At 40.9% G+C, this 22848-nt stretch overlaps 1 protein-coding gene across 2 annotated transcripts; it reads left to right on the plus strand.

The window, feature by feature from the left end:
* Nucleotides 1-104: 104 nt before the first annotated feature.
* CUNHXorf58 (chromosome unknown CXorf58 homolog) lies at nucleotides 105-22030 on the plus strand. 2 transcript variants are annotated; one of them, XM_045887011.3, is made up of 9 exons: nucleotides 105-403; nucleotides 3029-3164; nucleotides 4196-4295; nucleotides 6098-6192; nucleotides 6832-6943; nucleotides 12891-13022; nucleotides 18617-18846; nucleotides 21045-21207; nucleotides 21730-22030. In XM_045887011.3, the coding sequence occupies exons 1-9, from the start codon at nucleotides 379-381 to the stop codon at nucleotides 21904-21906; spliced, it is 1170 nt and encodes a 389-aa protein (XP_045742967.1). In that variant the 5' UTR covers nucleotides 105-378; the 3' UTR covers nucleotides 21907-22030. The 2 variants fall into 2 exon arrangements, with proteins under 2 accessions (XP_045742967.1, XP_045743049.1); XM_045887093.2 differs by having other exon boundaries at nucleotides 105-268.
* Nucleotides 22031-22848: the final 818 nt, after the last annotated feature.

Genomic DNA, 22848 nt, shown 5'->3' on the forward strand with positions numbered 1-22848 from the left:
GCTCCGCCCCTGCGCCGACCGTTGCTAGGCGGCAGGAAAGCGCCAGCTCAGTGTGGGCGGCACGCGGGGGCGAGAGGAGGGAGGCGCCAGGCTCCTAGCCGCGCTGGGAATCGGCCTTCGCTACCGCGATTGGGCGCCCAGCGGCGTGGGCTGGGAATACTGTGCGCCGAGGCTGCCGGGCGGGGGCGCTCAGCTGGTCTCAGGCGTCTTTGAAAGTCTTACAGCCGGAAGCTGCCGACCCCTGGGGCCTGGAATTATCTCACAAAAGGTTTTCAGATTTTTTTTTTTCCGTGGGCTGGAAGTTCTTGAGGTTTTAAATGTAATCTAATTTGCCATATCCTTTAGTCTCGAAAGGCCCTGACCCTCTCTGGGAATCAAATGTCCCTTAATACTACTAGAAAAGGTAATAATGAGAGTAATGATCTAATTAACAGGAATACACTAACAAAACACTAACACCGTGTTTACTATGTGCTCAGCTCTGATCTAAACTCCTTACACATATTCATCTAATCTTTCCAACAACCCAGGTAGGTGAGTACGATTATTCTTCCCAATCTAGTAGATGAGGAAACCGAGGCACGGAGAAGTAATTTGTACGAGGCCACACGGAAAAAGTGGGAACCCAGAATCCAAACCGAGGTAGTCTGTCTTTAAAGCCTGTGATCTCGCCTAAATAATTGTTATACTGTCTCATAATGGGGGTATGCTTCATATTTCGATCTGTATTACACGTCCTCACCCCCATAGAAAGTGTAAATTCATCCAGGCGGGCATCCAAAAGATTTTGGGGGTTTGTGTGAGGCCGCATCGCGCCCTCCAGCCACAGACCACTAGGAACACATCTATAGTTGAACAAGTTGGGTTTATTATGCCTCACTGCTGCAAGGAAAACACACAACTTGGCACAGCAGGGCATCTCAGTGAGAGGGTGCTAGAAACATTTATTATAAGATTTGGGCTGGGGCTCCTGGGGTGGCACAGTGAGTTAAGCATCGGGCTCTTAATCTCAGCTCAGGTCTTGATCTCAGGGTCGTGAGTTCAAGACCCCCGTTGGTCTCCATGCTGGGCATGCAGCCTACTTTAAAAAAAAAAAAAAAAAAAAGATTTGGGCTTTGGTTAGGTAATTTGGGGGCGAATTCAAAGAAGCCAGGCTTTGCTCTGGTTTGGGTGATGTTAGGAAGCCAGGATAGTACCAAATCCCAGCTGTGAGTGCCAGGCCAACTCCCACATGTTAAGGGCTGCTTTTCTGTTTCTCAAGAGAATTGTATATTCCAAGCCATCCCTATCCCTATCCTCAAGGACAAATATTGAGAAGACTGAAGGCTCTGCATTTGTAATGGAATGGCACATGTATATAAAAGAGTGAAGTATAGTGATAAATTAGGGCAGGAGCTCTTAAATTTTTTTTAAAGATTTATTTATTTGAAAGAGAGAGAGCAGGGGGAGAGGCAGAATGAGAGAATTTTCAAGCCGACTCCCCGTTGATCCCATGACCCATGAGCTCATGACCTGAGCTGAAATCAAGAGTTGGATGCTCAACCTGACTGAGCCACCCAGGTGCCCCAGGGCAGGAGTTCTTAATTCAAGGGATATATGAACTTAGATGGGGAAAAAAATTACAACTTTATTTTCACTCATCTCTAACTGAACTTTAACATTTCTTTCACTTATAGTGTAGGCAACAAAGCACAGTGGTATCAGCAGTACCTGGGACTTAGTCACCAGTAGAAAGCACAGATACTTTCATACAGTGTTACAGTCATGGCAGACTTCTGGACATACCATTTCTGCTCATTACCACCTCGCAAGTACAGTAGTTATTAGAGCGCTCATCTTATTTAACGCCTAAAGAGGACAGATTCCTATAATTTTGTTTTTGAAAATATTTTGACAGTGATTTCAATATAGAGTCCTTTGTGGTCCTATGTGTTTTATGTTATGCATTTATAAAATGTAATTCTTAGGAATCTGTCCATAGGGGTCCATGGCACCAGAAGAAAATGAAGAGCCCCTGCTTTAGTAGAAGAGACTAAGCAGTGACTAAGAATTTGTGAACTGCATCCAAATCGGCGTAATGCATCAAAGGATAGAAAACCAAAGGTGGAATCAGTACAGTTAGTACACACCCTCTCACTTTACCACGGAGAGAACTGAGGTACCAAGAGGTTAAGGAACTTGCCCAAAGTCTCACTGCTGTTCCATGATAAAACCAGGACAGAAAGCTCTTAGACAAGCATGTAAAAATTCTCCACTCTCGCTGGGCATGGAGGATTCCATAGTTAGCAAGATGCCTCTGGCCCTCAATGAGCTTGGTGGGGTGACAGCCAAGAAAAATCATGACATGAGAAGTACTGTGAAAGAAAAGCATGTACGGTATTATGGGACCTTGGAGACAGGGTGAACAGTTGTTGAAAAAGAGAGAGTGGAAAACTTCAGAGAAGAGGCATCAAATAGCTGGGGTCTTGAAAGATGAATAGATGTTTGCTGGCGGTAGGGAAGTCACTCCAGGAAGAGGAAATGGCATGATCAATGGCACAGAGTTGAAAAACTTTGGCTGATTTTGGTGAGAAGTTCTTGTTCTCACGGAGTCTAGAGAGGAATGCTGGTGAAAGTTGGTATTTTGATATTTGAAAGAGTGGACCGTAGATTGAGAAAAGTCTGGACTTCAGTGTGGAGGAAATGAAGTGTCCCTTAAAGATTTTAAGCTGGGGAGTCAGAAAGCTGGATTATTGCTCTACAGAATTAACTCGAGCTGTGGTGTGGAGGAGGACCAAGAGGACACAGAGACTGAAGACTGGCGGACCAGTTAGAAGGCTATGGATAGATCCACTTGTCTTTTCCATGTCCCTCAGAATATTTTTAGTACCTAAAGCATGTAAACTGTAAGCAACATTAACAGATCCATGATGCCTGCCTTTGTAACGTGTTCTGGAATTAGCCCAACATTCATATGGCACTTGAGTCTTGTCCAAACAGTGCAAGAATATAGATTATGACCTCAAATGCTGAATCTGTGTACTTTCAGAGCACTTCATCATAAGGAATATGAAGGGTTCTTCAAAGGCATCAGTTACTGGTGTTCCAAAATCAGATAATCCATGCTCAGGAAAAGACTACAAAATGCATCTGTCAAATATTGGAAAGAGAAAGGCAGTACAACAGTAAGTAGCCATCTTTCGCCCTTTATCATTTTCCACTACTGGTCAGTTTCCATACCGTGTTTACCCAGCTAACATCAAACACTTCTTGTTTTGTAAATTAGAGGGTTTTTTGTGTGTTTTAAAATTACTTTTGAACTGAATAGTAATTATTATAATTATAGTATTTCATAATTTGCAAAGCATGTTAACACACATTTCTTTGATTCTGACAACTCTGTGAAGCAGTCTTATTATTACATTTTATAAGTGAGGAAGCAGCAACTGGGAGAAGGTAAGTGATTTGCATAAGGTTAAACGGCTAATAAATGGCATCAGCGATGATTTAAAGCTTTGTTTCCATATGTCAGGCCTTTTCTACTCTACATCTTATAGTCTGCATTTTGCCAGCCAAGGGTGACATTATACAGGAGTATCTACCTCTCTTTACATGTAGCCCTGTGAGGGGTAAGGATGGGATTGGGGGCATTTGGAGAGGGTGATCCCTACAATCTGCTAGTGCTGAGATGTGATCCAAAGTAAGATAATTCTCTGACCTGACTGGGATGAGCCTGTTTCAAGCGAAGATTAGAAAAAGGAGTTTCTTTTTTTAGGGCCTGGTTGTCTGTTCCCAGAAAAGAATTGGACCTACTGTAACTTTGAGTATTCTACATTCTATTTTCATAGCACTTGGACTAGTTGGACAGTGTTCTTAAGAACTAACTATAATGGAATCATTTTAGGTCATGGATGTTTTTAGAAAGCAAATTTGTCTCTTCTTACATTTTTAGTTATATATGCCTTTTGCTGATAAGGTTTTAGCCAGGACTTTTTTAATCCCAAGGGAAATATTCTCAAATATCTTGTATCCTCATTCTGACTGGATTCTGCAAATGACCAGTTCCAATTACCACATCCAAATGTTCTTCATTAGGTCAGTCTTAGGGTAGGGGACGGGAGGGTGCAGGGGGAAGAAGCATAAATTCAGAGCTCTCCAAGATTTTAGGAAAATGAAAACTACTTCATTAATGTTAACCTCTTGTTTTTCTTCTCAGAGCTAGTGAAGATATTTCAGCTCAAAGGATCCAGAGAGCTTGGTTATCTCATATGGACAAAACAATATTTCAACTCCTAAAGCACACAGTTTGTGCGGCGGTATGTATTTTGCTTTTTGTTTTCTCTGACAGATCTAATTACTTATAAGCTAAAAGGTCTGTTAAGTGAAGATAAAATACAAAACCTTTTTTATCTCTTCTATTTGAATCTAATAATAGTGCATGGGGTTCTGGGATTGCTTCTTTGGTTAGCCCTAAATGAATATTTCTGGATTTATTTGTAAATAATGTAGGTGACTGTTATTTCTTTTTTCTGAAACCAAAATGATGTTTTTAAAAAATTCAATTTCTTATTTGAAGATGTGGGACACTGATCATCCAACAAGAAAAATCTCTGAATTAAAAGTGCCCTTACCTTCACCCAACGATTTCACTTCTGGGAATCCGTTATACAATATATGTACAACTTCATTGCAGTATTGTTTGTAATAGCAAAGAAATAAACCATATAATGTCCAACAGTGGGATGCTGGTTAAATAAGTGTTGGCGCTTTCATGGTGTTAAACCTTGCAGCCTTGTATGTGATTCTACAATACAAAGATAGCTAAGATATCTCATTAATGAAAAAGGCAAGTATAGAACAGTATGAATAATATGGTCCTATTTAAGTAAAAGAAAAAAAAACCCTAAGGTGCACATCCCCTCACTTCCCCCCCCCCCGCCAAAAAAACAACTCTGGCAATGCTAGCAGAGTATAGAAAGCTTTCCTTCATATAATACCAAGTATTCTAATAAAATCACCTATGATTATAATAGTTTATAATTAGTAATAGCCACATTAAGGTAATTTTAGCAGCTCTGAAAAAAATCATGAAGTCTGAGCAGTATGTACACTTCTTCACCATCTGACCCACAGACCCATTTCTGATGCCAGTAAAAGCAGAATACCTCAGAGAAAACCCACTCAGGTAAACAGGTGACATTTCAGGTCCATAACCATTGTCTTCACATACAGAACTTGCATTTAATTATCATAATACTGGTTTTGTTATAACTTTAGATGCTTATAATAACAGAAAGAAGGAAAATTAATTCTTTTTTAAAAATCTGTTATCCTAACACTTCAAGTTCCTATCTGACATTAATAATGATTTGTCATTTTAAAAGCCCTTTGGTGTACATTTTTATGTGATTGTCATAGGCATAAAGGTTGGCAGGGTCATGTCGTGGGGCTTTAGAGTCAAAGAGACCTATGTTTGCATCCTGGCTTGTCCACTTACTACCTGTATGCCTTTGAATAAGTTACAGACACTCCCAGAGTCTCAGCCTGCTCATTGGAAGGATGAGAATGATAATATTTGAATAATATTGCTGAGTTGCAAGGATTAAATGAGGTTATGTCTATAAGGCATGTAACAGAGTGTGTGGTATATAAAAGGTACTTGAAAGCTAGTAACATTACTATTATCTTCCTCATTTTACAGTGATGATTCATTCAACATCAAATACTTGCTCAGCAAGTATTTGGAACACCTGCTGTGTTCCAAGGACTGTACTAGATGCTAGGCATACCTGGTAAAGAAGAAAGACATGATCAGTACCTTCATGCAGCTTACAGTCTAGTAGAAGACACAGATTAGTTCATAGTTAATTATAATACATGGTGAAAAGTGTTGTCATAGGGAAAGAACAGTGGTCAAGGAGGGACACCTACTCCAACTTGGAAGTAACTGACTCAGGGTTACACAGTTGATAAATGGAAGAGCCAAGACTAGAACCCAGGTCTTCAGAACTCCAAGCCTGTTATACTGTTCACTTTACCATGCCACCTCTGTTATTCTCAGTAAATGACATCTGGGCTGGGTACCATTTTCCATTTATAGCATCATCATCTATTTCAGGAATGTTGTGTGACACATGAAATACTGAAGAAAGTGAGCCCCTTAGAGGCTGAGCTCCTGAAAGATCCTAGCATGAAGTGTAAAGTTAGATTCAGGTAATATTTCTATGCTAATTTATTTCAAGAAGCACCTGTTAAAATGAAGAAACCTTAGAAATTTATTTTCTCAAGTCCTCATACGTTTTCAGGGTATAATTACAGAGTAAATGTGTTATTCTTATTTACATTTCTTTTTTCTTTTTTTTTTAAAGATTTTATTTATTTATTTGAGAGAGAGAATGAGACAGAGAGAGCATGAGAGGGGGGAAGGTCAAAGGGAGAAGCAGACTCCCCGCTGAGCAGGGAGCCCGATGCGGGACTCGATCCCGGGACTCCAGGATCATGACCTGAGCCAAAGGCAGTCACTTAACCAACTGAGCCACCCAGGCGCCCTCTTATTTGCATTTATTATGTGAGGAAACTGAGGCATGACTCTTGGGCCAAAAGTTGCCTTGAGAGTGGCTTATCTCCCATGATGTGTCCAGTGTGACACGTGAATGAGAATAATTGTGAGTGCACACACTCCACTGGGGCTCTTTCATCTCTGGAATCCATATCATTGCCCATTCTTCCCGTGCTCTGGCAGAGCCTTTACCCTGCATGCAGGAAACTATGGGAACTATCTTAAGTATAGGAGGAGAAGTAACTAAGCCCCAAGCCTGATGCCAAATCACTAATTTTTGGTCTTTATTTCAGATTTAGTGGTGAAACATTTCCACCTTTCATCGTATTTAAAATTTTTCTTCATACTGAAGGCCATGGTAACAAGTATTTCAGCGGAAAAAAATTATTTAAGCCATCAAATGAGGTGATGTTTCATGATGTATATTTTATGTTGCTTTATTTTTTAAAGATTTTTATTTATTTACTTGAGAGAGAGAGACAGAGATAGCGACAGAGAGCATGAGCGGGAAGGAGAGGGAGAAGCAGGCTCCCCACTGAGCAGGGAGCCCAATGCGGGGCTCCATCCCAGGACCCCGGGATCACAACCTGAGCCAGAGGCAGATGCTTAACCGACTGAGCCACTCAGGTGCCCCCATTTTATGTTACTTTCGCTTCTTAACATCTATGTAGTATCTGAATTGCATTCAAAGTGGACAAACTAAGTGTTTTCACCATTAAACGGCCCAGCAGCCAGGTAGTATTTTTTTAATCATCATGTTTCAGGGTGTCTCTGTTTATTAGCAAAAAAAAATATTTGGAATGAATTACTTTTAGAGGCCCTTAAAAATACTCATCACTTTTCTTTCTATTTAATTTTGGTTTGTTCATGAGAGACTCTTAACTATGGGAAAGAAACTGAGGGTCGGTGGAGGGGAGGTAGGTGGGGGGATGGGGTAACTAGGTGACGGGCGTTAAGGAGGGCACGTGATGAGATGAGCATGGGTGTTATATGCAACTGATGAATCACTGAACTCTACATCTGAAACTAATGATGTTCTATATGTTGGCTAATTGAATTTAAATTAAAAGAAAAAAAATTAAATTTTGGTTTATTAATAATGGACTAAAGTGGCCCATTGGTCAGGGCTTTTAAATTATGCAGAACATTTGATGCAATTTTATCTTAATGACATTTTATCATGGTTTCTTTGATTCTGGTAGCATATTTAGAAAAAAAGTGTGCTGGACTATGGATTGAAAATGAACTTTTAAAACATTTATCCTTCTTTATATGATTTCTCATACTTTTAAGTTTCATATATATTTACCATAATTGTGTCTACAGCATAGGAATCACCTGAGAATCTTGTTAAAATTTTCTGGTTCATTAGATCTGGGAAGAGACCTGAGATTCTGCATTTCTCACCGGTTCCGGGGTGCTAACACTACTGCTGGTCCATGGACCCCACTTTTAATAGCAAGGCTCTGCATGCTACTACAGTGTAGGTTTTGCTCCTTTGGCCCTTAAACATGACTATAATTGAGGGGGGAAATGTGTGCATTCTCATACTTAGCCTTTTATAAATCATACATCCAAGGTTATTTTCCCGTAGCCTTCTGGAGATATTTTACATGAAAAGTATGGCCCATCCAAAATCATCAGTAATGGCACGTGTTCAGGATAGACCACTCAGCCTGGGAGTTTCTGATCAGATCCAGGATATACAGCATTTATTCTCTGAAGAATATTAGAAAAGAAAAAGAGACTGCTTTTCTCCATGTTCTCAGGCAACATCAGAGAACATTTCATTCAGTTTCAGAATATATCAAATGGACTCTGTGTTTTCATATGGAATATGGTGTTCTGGAAACATTAGTATTTGTTCATTTATATAGAATGACTTCACATGCAAAAGTTGATATTTATCCTACGCTCAAGGAATAAATTCATGCCACATTTATGTACAGAATAAGCTTATCATTCCTATAAAATATCATCAATTGTTGCTTTTCTGAGATTGCCTGATGAGACTGTTCCAGGAACAGAAATTCTCCTGGGTCAGCTCCTGGTGGCCCCTACTGTCTGCAGGCCGGAGCAAATGAGAAACTTAAAGGCTGTGACTGGAAAGGACTGTGCGTATATTAAAACTCATTAAAATGCTGTATAATAACTTTAGTTTTTATTTAAATTACAAAGTGACTGTTGGGAAAAAAAGAAATAGCACAGAGATTTTTAAAAAAGGAAACTGTGCCTCATGCCTTTCTTCTCTGTGCTGTGACTTTCACTCATCTGGAGTGAACACTGTTAATAGTTTACTGTGTATCCTTCATTTTTTTTTTGCCCATAAAAATGCTCACACAAATATGTTTTTTAAAAATTTTTGTTCTTATTATAAAAATGTGATAACACTGTTTAGTTTGAGTTTTTCACTAAACATTCTGAGAGGATTTAAATGATGAGAACATGAAAGAACAGATTAGGATTCCTTTTTCAGCTTCATAACAAACTGGTAACACTTGGATTCACGGTTGATAGAAAACCTGTAGGAGAATTTTTCTCACTATAAGTTTGCATCAGTCCTTTGAATGTAGAAATTGTGTGTTGAGCAAATTGATCCAACTTTTCTAAGTTCACTTCTTTCTCTTTTTTTTTTTTTTAAGATTTTATTTTTTTTAAGTAATCTCTACGCCCATCGTGGGGCTCAAACCCACAACCCCAAGATCAAGAGTCTCACAGTCTACCGACTGAGCCAGCCAGGAGCCCCCACTTAATTCTTAGTATGAAATAAATAAGTCAGTTTTAGTTCAGACGTGTAATTTAAGTTCACTGATGAACACAGTTTTGTTGTTGTTCTGCCTTTTCCCTGGTTCTTACTTCCAATTCTAGTTTCATTTCCTTATCATTTCCCAACAGTATTTCTCATGTATTTACACACACACACACGCACACAGTAAAAACAAGTGAAAGGACATAGAATAGCCTAAACCGCTTTAGAGAAGAAGAACAAAGCTGCAGTGATCCTGACAGTGTTGTGATGGCTTAAAGATAGACATGTAAATCAATGAGATAGAATAGGGAATTCAGAAATATACGCACTCATAGGTGATCAGTTGATTTTCATCAAATGTACCAGGTCAGTTCAAATGGTGCTAGAACAATTGGATAGCCATGTGTACAAAAAAGAGATCTCATTTCAGTTACCTACTTCGATGATCTATTTTCAGAACAATGCTTATTTACAGAGGGTTGTCACTATAGTTCATCCTCCAGCTATATTTAGAATATTCTAAAGCCTTGCTACTCAGTGTGGTCTACAGACCCACAGCACTGGCATCCCCTGGAACTTATTAGAAATGTGGACTATCAGCCCCCACCCCAGACCCACTGAATTAGCACCTGTGTTTTAACAAGACCCCCAGACGATCCTAGGCACAATATAGTTTGACAAGCACTGTCATAAAGGTGCCCCCCACCAACACACACCGTGGCCTGGAATGCCTCCGGGTAATCGACAGTTCTGAAACATTAATGTCCAGCAACCATTCGTTTAAATTGAAGATCCCTGTTCTTTTTGAGGATTGGGCATTTATGTAAAAAGGAAAAACATTATTATTAATAATAGCTGCCCTTACTGAGCACTGTCAAGTACTGTGTTAAACATTTTGTGTGCATTATCATTTAATTCTCATAAACTCTAGAATGTAGATTCTGTGGCTGTCGTCCATTTGAAAAGACTGAGTCACTTGCCTAAGGTCTCACAGCTAGAAAGGGAAGGAACCGATATCAAAACCCAGTGATCCTGATTCCAGAGTCCGTGCTCTTAACCACTCTTGAGTCAGGAAGCCTGCTCAATATGTTCTCTTATACGGCCCCCTGATAACTCCAGTGAGGTACATGTTACTCCCATTTTTGCCTGTGAGGAAGCTGGAACTCGGAGAGGCCTGTCAGGGCCAGAACTGCGGCTTCTGCCCGCCGCCCTGTGCCCACTTCACGGTTGAAACAACCCCAGCTGCTTTCATGAACTTGGAGCCCGCATATAACTGAACTGCTCCAAACCAGGAAACTCGCTGCCTGTGCAGGGATATTAGTTATTGCTACCTTCGCAAGTGAGAATTTCCAGCCGGGCGGGGAAGTGACTTGAGATAGTAGAGTAACTTCACGAGCGCAGGTGTGGATCTAGGCCAGCACGGAGCTGCAGGCCTGTGGGGGCTTCTGGGCCACAGTGATGCTAGGTATCAGGGGAGGTGTCAGATTTAGAGATGCCCCCTTTGACCTTTTGAGTCACCCACTAAGAATGGAACCTGCCTCTTTTTTTTTTTTTTAAAGATTTTATTTATTTATTTGACAGGGAGAGACAAAGCGAGAGAAGGAACACAAGCAGGGGGAGTGGGAGAGGGAGAAGCAGGCTTCCTGCCGAGCAGGGAGCCCGATGTGGGACTCGATCCCAGGACCCCGGGATCATGACCTGAGCCTAAGGCAGACGCTTAACGACTGAGCCACCCAGGCGCCCTGGAACCTGCCTCTTGAATCCTAGTCTGATTGGCGGCTATCCTGGGCTCCGTGCCCAGTTTCCGCCCTTCCCTTTCACCTGGGGCTGGGCCCTTCTTAACCATCCCTTCCGACCCAGAAGCACTTTCCTGAAGCTGGCCATCTCCAGCAGATGCCGGAGAAAGAACATCCTGGCCGTTGGAGGGCAAACTTTTTTCAAGCCCCTGTCGCAAGTGGGCAGCGAGCCTGCCCCACGCGGCCAGGCACAGGGTTTTTTTGGCTGGATACCGGGATGGGCCTGACACAGCTGAGCCCTACAGCTGAGGCACTGTACAAATAAGGAAACTGGGGCTTGGAGAGGTTGTGGGTGGTGGCTGAGGGGAGTAGAGTGGGGAGGGACTGACAAGAAATACCCTTACGGAGTAACTTGAGCTAAAGTAAAATACAGTTATAGCTAAAGAAATTCTCAAAGCAGAAATTGTACAGTTTTCAGACGTGTTCTCTGTACAGTTTATTTGCTTTTACCTTTAGTGTTACTGTGAGAATGGTTAATGAGAGCCCACAGGAAATTAATTGCAAAAAAGCATAATGGAGACACGTGCCAACACTGCCTTCTCTTTAAGATGCGTGCTGTGTGAAGAAACTAATGAAATGGAAAACAAAGATGATCTGCCTAAAGGAAGGTTCATCACATAAACAGTTTCTGTCCCTTCAGTTTAGTGCATTAGGAATAGAACTACAACCATTTGAGTATTCTTCCATTTTCCATGTGTGTCCATGTTCAAAGCTTTGGAATTTGAAAAATAAATAAAAAAGGAATAGTCTCAATAACAAAAGTAAAAATGAAATGGAAAATACATTCAGGCTCATTCTTGTATTGTGTGTTAAGTAAAAAGAACACATTCCAAATTTCGATCTCGTCTCAAATGGCCTCATATCAGCATTATAACCTGGAGTTCCCATGCTTTCACAAATACACCTTCTGAGATACAAAGGGGAAGAGAAACTGATCTGGAACCCAAAGGTATTTGAATTTTCATCTAAGCCAGTCTCCCTTCTCATAAGCATATACTTTGTGGCCAGAAGCACAGATATGTAATATAAATATGTGTTAGAAGAGTCAGCACATACTTATGGGGGGTGGGAACGAGGGTGGGGAGTACTTAAGTCTCTACTCACAGTCTATGTATAGCTCTTAGCAAAGGATGGGCATTATGTGAAAGGGTATGGTACAAACAGGGCCAGATGAGATTTGGGCCTCCGTATTTTCTAGCATTCGTCTACCTCTGCCCTATCAGGGGCTGTCTTTGAGTACAAAATGCCAACATTTCAGAGAGAAAAAAAAAATGCTTTGCTACTCTGGCCACAGAGAATGAGGTCTGAAGGAGAGGGAGGCAATCTGAAATGTACATGTTTCCATTTGGGGGTGAGGTATTAACTAACACATAAAAGAGAGCTGGCCTTAGGAACACCTTTCCCTGCAGTTCCTAAGGCAACCTATTTAATAACCAAGGAAGCTTTCTCTGCCTTGACAACACGAATGACGCTAGAGATTTGTTTTGTTAAGGGAAAAGAATGTTTTTTAAGGGGGAAATAACCAGATTTTTAAAACACTGTGGTTCTCTGAGGGTTGTAGAGTCAGCTACTCCTCCAGCTACATTTTAAAACTATGTATATATGGTTATGGAAACAAATTTTAAATGGTTTAAAAACTCCTATACAATCTTTTCTTTGTAAATACGGTCTTTTTATTGAATAGCAAGCTGCTAGGAGAAAGGAACAATATTTGATGTATTTGTCAGAAGAAATATGTAAAATATGCACTGATAATTGTTGCTATTATACTACTGTTTTAAAGGTCTGTTTTCTATTCTCTTTATAGGGAGTGGCTGATGCTCGCAAAATGATGGGGGAAAAGAAGTTTTACCATCAAGTTATGGAAGATGAACATCTTTTCCAGAAATTCAAAATAACTGATGAAATAGATATTGTCACCCTGAAAGATTACATGCAAGTAAGGAATTGAGATTTAGATATTAGAAACAACAATTTAGGGGCGCCTGGGTGGCTCAGTTGGTTAAGCATCTGCCTTCGGCTCAGGTCATGATCCCAGGGTCCTGGGATCGAGCCCCGCATCGGGCTCCCTGCTTGGCGGGAAGCCTGCTTCTCCCTCTCCCACTCCCCGGGCTTGTGTTCTTTCTCTAACTGTCTCTCTCTCTCTGTCAGTTAAATAAATAAATAAAATCTTTAAAAAAAAAAAAAAGAAAGAAACAACAATTTAAAAAAATCTTCTGGGGGCATCTGGGTGGCTCAGTCGGTTAAGCATCTGCCTTCGGCTCAGGTCATGATCTCGAGGTCCTGGGATCAAGCCCCTTGTCCGGCTCCCTGCTTAGCAGGGAGCCCGCTTCTCCCTCTCCCTCTGCCCCACCCCCCTCATGCTCGCTCGCTCTCTTTCTCTCTCTCAAATAAATAAAATCTTTAAAAAGAATAATCTTTTAAAAAGCCTCCTGACCTTGTCCTCCAAGAAGAAAGTTTCATTCATTTTTTTCACTATAGAAAAATACACACAATATAAAATTTACCATTTTAAATGGTACAATTCAGTGACATTAAGTACATTCACAATGTTGTGCAAACACCGCCACTATCTAGTTCCAGAACCTTTTTGTTGCCCCAAAAGGAAACCTCACATCTATTAAGCTGTCACTCCCCATTCCTCCCCATCACTCCAGCCCCTATCAACCACTAATCTGTTTTCTGTCTCCTTGAATTTACCTATTCTGGGTAGCTTGTATTAATGGAATTATATAATATTTGGCTTTTTGCATCTGGGGAGTGATAGCTAATGAATGTGGCCTTTCTTTTGGGGGCAATAGAAATGTTTTGGAATTAGTAGTGCTACTTTTAAAATGGTTAAAATGGTGAATTTTATATTATGTGAAATCAAGTACATGGTTTTGAAAGAGTGTATGATGGAGATTTGACCTAGTAAGGAAGGGTTCTATTAATATTTGGATTATTATTTGGATGCTTTGTGCTACAAGTGACAGACTCCCAACCACAAGAGGCTTAAACAACAAAGGACATTTATTGTCCCATGTCAGAAGTCCACAGATAGGTGGGTCCTGGGCTAGCTAATGCAGCAGCTCAAGGACATCAGGGTTCTGGGTCAGCTTCTCTACCGTGCTTCACATGGTGACAAGATGACTATCACATTCTTAACTTCCCTCAAAGGCAGAAACAAGGGGACTCTGAAGCATCGTTTTCCTTTTTATCGCAAGAAGAAAAATCTTTGGGGGTACTTGGGTGGCTCAGTTGCTTAAGCATCCAACTCTTGATCTCAGCTCACGTCTTGATCTCAGGGTTGTGAATTCAAGCCCTGGGTTGGGCTCCACACTGGGTGTGGAGCCTACCTTAAAAAAAGAAAAAGAAAAAAGAAAAATCTTTGCCAGAAGCCCCCAACAGACTTCCCCTCAGATCCCATTGGTCAGAACTGGATCACATACTCCCCCTAACCTAATCACTGATAAAGGGAAATGGGATCATTTTCCATGATTGACTTAGAACAATCATGGTTCATGTGCTGGGGCCCTCCTTCCTGGAACATATTGCTGTTCCATACTTGAAAAAAAAAAAAATCCGGGCTCTGGAGGCAAGGGAGAAGTGGGAAATGGTTGATGGGCAGGCAATCAACAATGTGTCACAGCGTCAGTCCGGGGCTGAGCAGGTGTTGCGCCCCAGGCAGAGGCTCTGTGGCAGGAGGAACTGCAGGGCCCGAAAGCAGGTCTGTGGGGTAGAGAAGAGGGAGCAGAGGGTTTTGTATGTAGGCAGCCTGGAGGGCTGAGAAGAGAGCATCAGGCAGGCCTTTTGACCACAGCAAGGTGTTTTTCTTTTTCTTGATCCTGTGTGCAAGTAGAAGCTGATGCTTCTTAATGGGTTAAGAAATGAGGTGATCTAACCTAATGAGTGGAGAGATCTGTCTGGCTGCAGTGTAGGGAATGGATTAGAGGATAGCAAGAGCCTTCTCCTAGTTTGGATGTGCCTGCTGTATCTCAGGAGAAATGGTGGTGTCTTGGTGGAGGGCTGTGAGGCTGGAGACACGAGAGGTAAGTAGAGAGTAAAAGCAGTGGGCCCTGGTGACAGACGGGGGCCAGCTAAGGAGAGGTGTCCAGCATGGCTCCTAGGTTCCTGGTTTGCATAACAGGCTGGACAGCAGTACTAAGTCAGGAAACTTAAACTAGATACCTGATTAATAATAATAGCAAATGCTCAGTAGTGCCAATTCCTTTTCTTCTCATCACAACCCTAAGAGGTAGGTACTATTATTACCACCATTTTACAAGTTCTAAAGATGCAAGAGATCCCAAAATTCTGGCTCATAATAATAATAATATATGGCCTTAACTATTCACTCAGTTGCTTCATTGTGACACATGAAATTAATGCAGTGCCTTAGAGACTCCCAATTATGCTTTATTTCCTTTAGAGTCTTAACCTGGAAAATGAGGGGATTGAACCAGGAAATAAGTAGCGCTTGGGGATGCCAACTATCTTTGCTAAGGACATGGATCACATACTTGCACAGAGTGTGACTATGCCAAGAATTGGTGTCATAGGAAGAAGTCCCAGATAGACATGTTGGGAGAAAGAAACTTGATGATTGCTGACTTTTTTTTTTTTTTAAAGATTTATTTATTTGACAGAGAGAGACACAGCGAGAGAGGGAACAAGCAGGGGGAGTGGGAGAGGGAGAAGCAGGGAGCCAGATGCGGGGCTCAATCCCAGGACCCTGGGATCATGACCTGAGCCGAGGGCAGATGCTTAACGACTGAGCCACCCAGGCGCCCCAGATGATTGCTGACTTTTATTGAGCCCCTTATGGAAACAGCACTGTTGTTGGCTCTTTTTAAAAAAAAAAAAATTTTTATTTGAGAGAAAGAGAGAGACAGAGAAACAGAGCACAAGCAGGTGGAGGGGCAGAGGGAGAAGCAGACTCCCCACTGAGCAGGGAACCTGACACGGGGCTCCACCCCAGGACCCTGGGATCAGGACCTGAGCCAAAGGCAGAAGCTTAACCGCTTAACTGACTGAGCCACCCAGGCGCCCCTTGTTGGCTCTTTTTGTGCATATTATCTCCTTTAATCTTCAAGTGTGTAAATTATGTGACCCTTTAACAGATGAGAACAATGGAGTTTAATAAGATTTTTAAAAACTTGGGGCACCTGGGTGGCTCAGTCATTAAGCGTCTGTCTACAGCTCAGGTCATGATCCCAGGGTCCTAGGATCGAGCCCCGCATTGGGCTCCCTGGTCCGCAGAGAGCCTGCTTCTCCCTCTCCCTCTGCCTGCCGCTCTGCCTATCTGTGCTCTCTATGTCTCTGTCAAATAAATAAAAACTAATGATGTAATGTATGGTGATTAACATAACAATAAAAAATTTAAAAAAGATTTTTAAAAACTTGCCCAAAGTCACATATCTAAGTGCAGAGCAGGTCATTGACAGTTCTGAGATGTTTACTCATTTTACTACTCCACTCTCAGCAGGTAAAATATACAGGCAGTCCTCACTTTGTGCGGTAGTGCAGGGCCATAAAATGACCGTTCAGGGGCGCCTGGCTGACTCGGTCGGTGGAGCGTGCAACTCTTGATCTCAGGGTTGTGGGTTCAAGCCCCACATTGGGTGTAGAGATTTTTTAAAAATAAAATCTTTTAAAAAATGACCTGAAACCATGCAAAGCAAACTTAATAATCAATGTGAAAAATCATGATTGTTCCATGCCTTTCAGAAAAATCTTGTCAAAACATTAAAAACTCTCTTATTGTCTGTTATAAATATGTAGGAAAACGAAAAACAAAACATTTATGATGCTATAATTTAAAACATTGGAAACATGGAGGAGGAAAAGTGTTTTATTTCTTTGTAAAAAAACTTATCAACTGTAAATGTACTAAAAACCATTGAATTATATACTTTATATGGGTGAATTGTATGGGATGTGAATCTCAATAAAGCTTTAAAAAGCAGTGTATGAGGAGTAGTTTAAACAGTGCTTGCTTCCTTGTTCTTCTCATATAGCTTACAGTACATAGTGAGCATCTTTTCCATGCCTTGGTGAATTGTCACACTCCTAAGTTCGGATTACCTACCAACATTTTATCCTTTACACATTAAATGTGAAATCTCTCAAAGTTCCTGTAATGTGAAGAGTCTTTTTGTCAATGTCACTTCCTCTGGGACAGCTTCATCCTTTTCGTCACAACCACTTTCCTCATTTATGCTGCCAAGTTCACCTTCATTTGTCTCTTGAATGATGGCAGTGTCAATAGCCCCTCGTCACCTATTTCTTCTAGAACTCCCATTTACCTTTGATTTGAATTTCATTTCATTTTGTTTTCTCTTTTGGCCGATTCTTTTGATTATCTTTTATTTATTTTTTTGGTAAAATGGCACAGGGGTTTATCACTGGGAGACAAAGAGGTGATACAACTAAATAACAGATCCTCAGTGATGACCAATTGCTGACACTTTGGAGGAAGGGACATGATTTGTCACTCATCACCACACACATCTGTTATTTCGGTAGTGATCTATGGACTGGAGAGCTGTCAGCAAAGTTTGTACTTTATGCAGTTAAGTTATACTGGGGAAACTGAAATTTGAGACAAGCTGTTGGACTGGGCTTATTCAATCAAATGGTAGTAAGTAAAATTTGTGCATGCCTAAATGATACAAAAGAAAGACTCCTTGTATATGTGTGTGCGTGCGATATACCCTAAATGCCTAGCTGATAAGCATTGTAGATCCTCCGGCCCTATTCCTATGTCTTAAGTGAACATTTTATAAGGTTGCATCAATTATATATATTTGCACTTTAACATTCCTAATTTGATATTTTAAATTAAAAAAATAAATAAATACAAGTGGGATTTCTACAAAGCTCCAAATGAAAATCATGAAATTCGCCACTTAGTACCAGAGGTGAACTCATTATTCTTTTTTTTTTTTTTTTAAAGATTCTATTTATTTATTTGACAGAGAAAGAGATAGTGAGAGCAGGAACACAGGCAGGGGGAGTGGGAGAGGGAGAAGCAGGCTCCCCGCAGAGCAGGGAGCCCGACGCGAGGCTCGATCCCAGGACCCTGGGATCGTGACCCGAGCTGAAGGCAGACGCTTAACGACTGAGCCACCCAGGTGCCCCGAGAACTCATTATTCTTATAAAAAGGTTTGTGCAAATGTCCTCTCAACCCAAGCATGTTATGAACAAGTACTACCAGGTATGCAGATCATGTATTTGGCATTAAAATGTTTATTCATTAAATAAAATAAAATGTTTATCATTAAATAAAGATTTAGCGAGTGTGGTACTATGAGAGTGATACTGCGTAATGAGGATCATGCCTTCTCGGGGGGGAGCTAAGTACACAGACAGCTAAAACATCAAGTAGTCAGGAATAAGCCATAGAACAAAGTAGCTGATAAAGTTCAGAGATGGGATCAAGAAATGCTTTTTGGATGAAGTGACAATGGATATTTGAACCTTGGGAAATGTGTCTAAAAACATTCTGGAGTACCCACAACTGATCATTCTTACTTGTTTTTTCCATATAGTATTCCAGTCTCCTGGATGAGACCCCTGCATCTTCTGGTGGCAGAAATAACTACTGGCGAAAATTAAACCTCAAAAACATCCCCAGGACAATGATAATATATGACATAGTTGATTATGCAGAGTCTGGAATAATCTCAAACCGTCTACAAAAAGAAATGAAGTATCTATCACGGAGACCACAAACAGAAGAGATGCGTCAACACCAGCTACAGATTGTTTCTGAAGTTAGGTAAAAGTGATATTTTAATGGGGTCACAATACTAGGGGCATTTCTGAAAATGTTCACATTCTGCCAAATAGCTCATGAAAGATAATAATAGGGCATATGGGGAAAATAGGGTTGAGGCAGATTGCTCAAAATGTAGGCATCTTTGTAAACAGAGCACTAACAAAAAGGACAACTGGAACCTGGGGAGATAACTCGTACCACCAGACAGGCAGCTCAGGACGGCTGGAGGCCACCACAGCAAATATAAAAAATGCACAACAAGAGAGCAGAAATGCTGGCCTCTCTTTAATTAGAGCAGGCAGTGGGTACGGAGATAATGCAGATGGAAGTAGAGCCCTGGGCTAGTGTGGTTGCCTTTTAAGTGGACATGAGAAGCAGTGCAACCTGCCAATAACCAACCCCCCCTCCCAAGGCAGGGAGCATGGGGGATGGCAGTCAGGGTGGACTGGGGGGTGGGGGGTGCCTCTGGAGAGAGAGCCCTAGATGCAGGTGCTAATTCTTGTTTTCATAAATACAGCCAAAAGGGCTCCCATTGCCTGTGCTGCACACAACTGAGGACCTTTTCCTTTTCTGCTGAAGGTTATAATTCTACTCTTGTGATTCCGGCTCCCCTTGCTGAGGACAAATTGCATATAAATTACAGTGACATTGTTCCCTTCTTTAGCAATAGCATGTGAGCCAATTCACATTATAGAAACTCATGTTGTAGCAAAATAGACTGTATTATGATCTGAAACAATACGGACAGAATATGACTGCTCCAATTATACTCCTTTTTTCTTTCCATTACAAGTCTCACCTAGCCCATCTTATTTACAAATGAAGCTTTCTTTCTTAAGAAAAAAGAAAGAGATAATCAGATTGAAGAGGATCTATTGGTAGTCTATTTCCACAGAGTCATATTTGAAATGAAAAAATACTCCTTTAGTACATGAAGACACTGGTCATCCACTGTCAGGCAAACACACTGGGTTTTTTCCAGGGCTAGAGATGAGTGGTACTGACCCAATAATATAATTTAGCCCATATATTTTATGATCAAGGCTATACATTTGCCAGACAGATGGCCTGGTGTAGGGTGTCGTCTGTCATCATGAAATAGATTTTCTCTAACTCATCTATATAAGCACTGAATATAGAACTTAACCCTATTACCACCAAGGTCAAATAAATGATATAATTTTCCCTGCCACCATATATAACCCTAGGTTCCCTGCTGTTTGGACTCTTGCTAGTGATTATCTAAGAATGAGTCATCTGAAGAGCCAAATGAAGTAGCCAAATCCTAAATCAATTAAAGAGGGAAAAGTACTTTCTTACAGGTTTCTTTGAATGCAGTGTTAGTTTGGGATCTCCCAGGAGATCAAATATTTGGATATGAGTAGTCTATTTGGGAGGTGATTCCCAGAACCACTGATGAAAGGGAAACAAGGAGGGGCAGGCAGCCAAAACAGCTTGTGTTAGCAAACAAGTTACTTCTGCGGGTAAGTGGAGCTTAATCCCTTCTGGGAATGTCCAAGCCATCGCAGAACGTGCAACTCAAGTTATCCTGCGGGGGCAAGGGAGTTGGGATATTTATACGCCGATGTACATCAGGCACTGGCTAAGGACTGTTTAGGAGGGGAAGTATTAATTCTCAGGCACTTTCCCCGCACATGGGCCCTTGTTTTCACAAGAAAGCTGTTATGCTGAGTGAGGCTGATGCTGGCGGTTGGAAGCTGGGCCTTTGTGCTTTGCAGTGGTGAGGCCTAGGGGGCTATGGGCACGACACCATCTGTATCTGATCCCAACACTGATAAGAACAGCTTGTTTTCTCAGCCATTATGAAATTTAACACCTTTTTGTGTTAGTATATGGTGTGTGTGTGTGTGTGTGTGTGTGTATAATTCAAATGACTACTACATGGTATTTTCCAGGAAAACTGATTTTAAATTGATACCATGTTTTATAATTTTCATCATCATCATGATCCACATCATCATTTTTACACCTTCATATGGCACAAATAAAGAACTACACCATATAATTTAAGCAGAAATGATAACTCTGGCCTAAAAACTTGCATGCAATATGGCTCCAGATACTGAGGCCTATGATCTAGTTGCTGGAAGATGCTTTAATAAAATTTGCAACTTGCTTTACATTTAAATGTTATTTGGTGCATTTTTTTTCCTGTCTGTAATTCAAATCTTTTCTAGATGCCCTTCATCCTTTTCAGCTATCAAACCTTTATATCGGCCCTACCGACAGCAGAATCAAATGAAACATCTGGGTCGTCGATCCAAGCAAGCTCAAATGAAAGTTGAAAAAATGAAAAAAGCCTATAAGATGGCTAAAGAAAAAACTGCTTCCATGGGGATGGTAAGTTGAACTTGTACTGAATTCATTGTTTTGGACACTATTCAAACTGTAAGTCATTCTACTTATACCTAATCTACAAGTTCAAGGCTGAAACACCTTTGGTATGTACTTGGATAGTATAAAGCTGTGTTCCTCTTGGTAACATATGTTTTAAAAATTCTTCAACAGTATGGCTGACCTGATAAATACCGGCTGTTTTGGCTCATCTAATATGAGGGGGCCAACAACAGTAGTCTCTGTATGTTGACACTGTTGATTCAGCACATCTCAAATGGTGCTTTTCTCAAAATAAGTCATTTCTATCCAAGCTTATTAAAAACTGTATGTGAAGTCGGCCTCAGTACATTCCGACATGGTAGGATATTTGCAACTAACATGTATTCACATATTGCTTTGTCATTTTTTAAAAATCTGCTGTAAATGTTTGGAGACAAGGCTAAGTATAAACAGCCAGTATAAAAACAGAAAGTAGTAAAAACCAAATGTAAAATCCTTTCCTCTTTTGTTTATACTTCTACCTAGGAACCACAAACGGACACACGAGGTACAAAGCAGCGGCAGACAATCATCTTCTCTACCCCACCTTTTGACATCGTGAAAGTTGATGAGCTCATGCCAGATGAGGAATTGGAAAAACAAGAAAAGGAGTTGTTCGCCTGGTATCAAGACTTGTATATTAATAGTCCTCCGTCATCTTAATGTGTAGCTAACTGATAGAAAGCCCAATTATTTAACAATCTGCTTGTCTTGCTAATATGCATATTAAAGGAAAAGGAAATACATAAACAAGCCTTCAGGATGCTCTCTTTTTTTTTTTTTTTTAAAGATTTTATTTATTTATTTGAGAGAGAGAGAATGAGAGACAGAGAGCATGAGAGGGAGGAGAGTCAGAGGGAGAAGCAGACTCCCTGCCGAGCAGGGAGCCCGATGCGGGACTCGATCCTGGGACTCCAGGATCATGACCTGAGCCGAAGGCAGTCGCTTAACCAACTGAGCCACCCAGGCGCCCCCAGGATGCTCTCTTAACCAAATGTGTGACCGATTTTTAAGCCCTTTTAGTATTACCATAAGTACTAATATTTTTTTACTGAGAGAATTTTAATCTGAATAATGATTTCTACTAGATGCCCTCGAATTAGCTGTATATGGTTTTACTCAAGAAATGATGGGGGCGCCTGGGTGGCTCAGATGGTTAAGCGTCTGCCTTCGGCTCAGGTCATGATCCCAGGGTGCTGGGATCGAGTCCCACATCGGGCTCCCCGCTCAGCGGGGAGCCTGCTTCTCCCTCTGACCCTCTCCCCTCTCATGCTGTTTCTCTCTCGCTCGCTCTCTAAAAAATAAATAAAATCTTAAAAAAAAAAAAAAAGAAAAGAAATGATGAGTAAATTAGTCCCTGGAACTTTTACTCAATTTTGATTTTCCTTTGTTTTTAAAAACATCTGAACAGGCCATGTTTAGCATAAATATTAGAATTCACAGAATAAAAGGCTATTCTTGAGTCAGCTTCGAGTGCCTTTTTTTTTTTTAACTGGCATGTCGTTTTTACAGAGCACTTTTTGATTGACCTATTCTGAATTATAATAAAACTAATACTGAATTTGTTACTACAGTAGGCGTGACGTAGCATACCTAATCATTATG

The sequence above is a fragment of the Mirounga angustirostris genome, unplaced genomic scaffold, assembly GCF_029215605.1.
Source record: "Mirounga angustirostris isolate CCGP_5_RB_7025 unplaced genomic scaffold, mMirAng1.0.hap1 SCAF_11, whole genome shotgun sequence".
Classification (NCBI taxonomy): Eukaryota; Metazoa; Chordata; class Mammalia; order Carnivora; family Phocidae; genus Mirounga; species Mirounga angustirostris.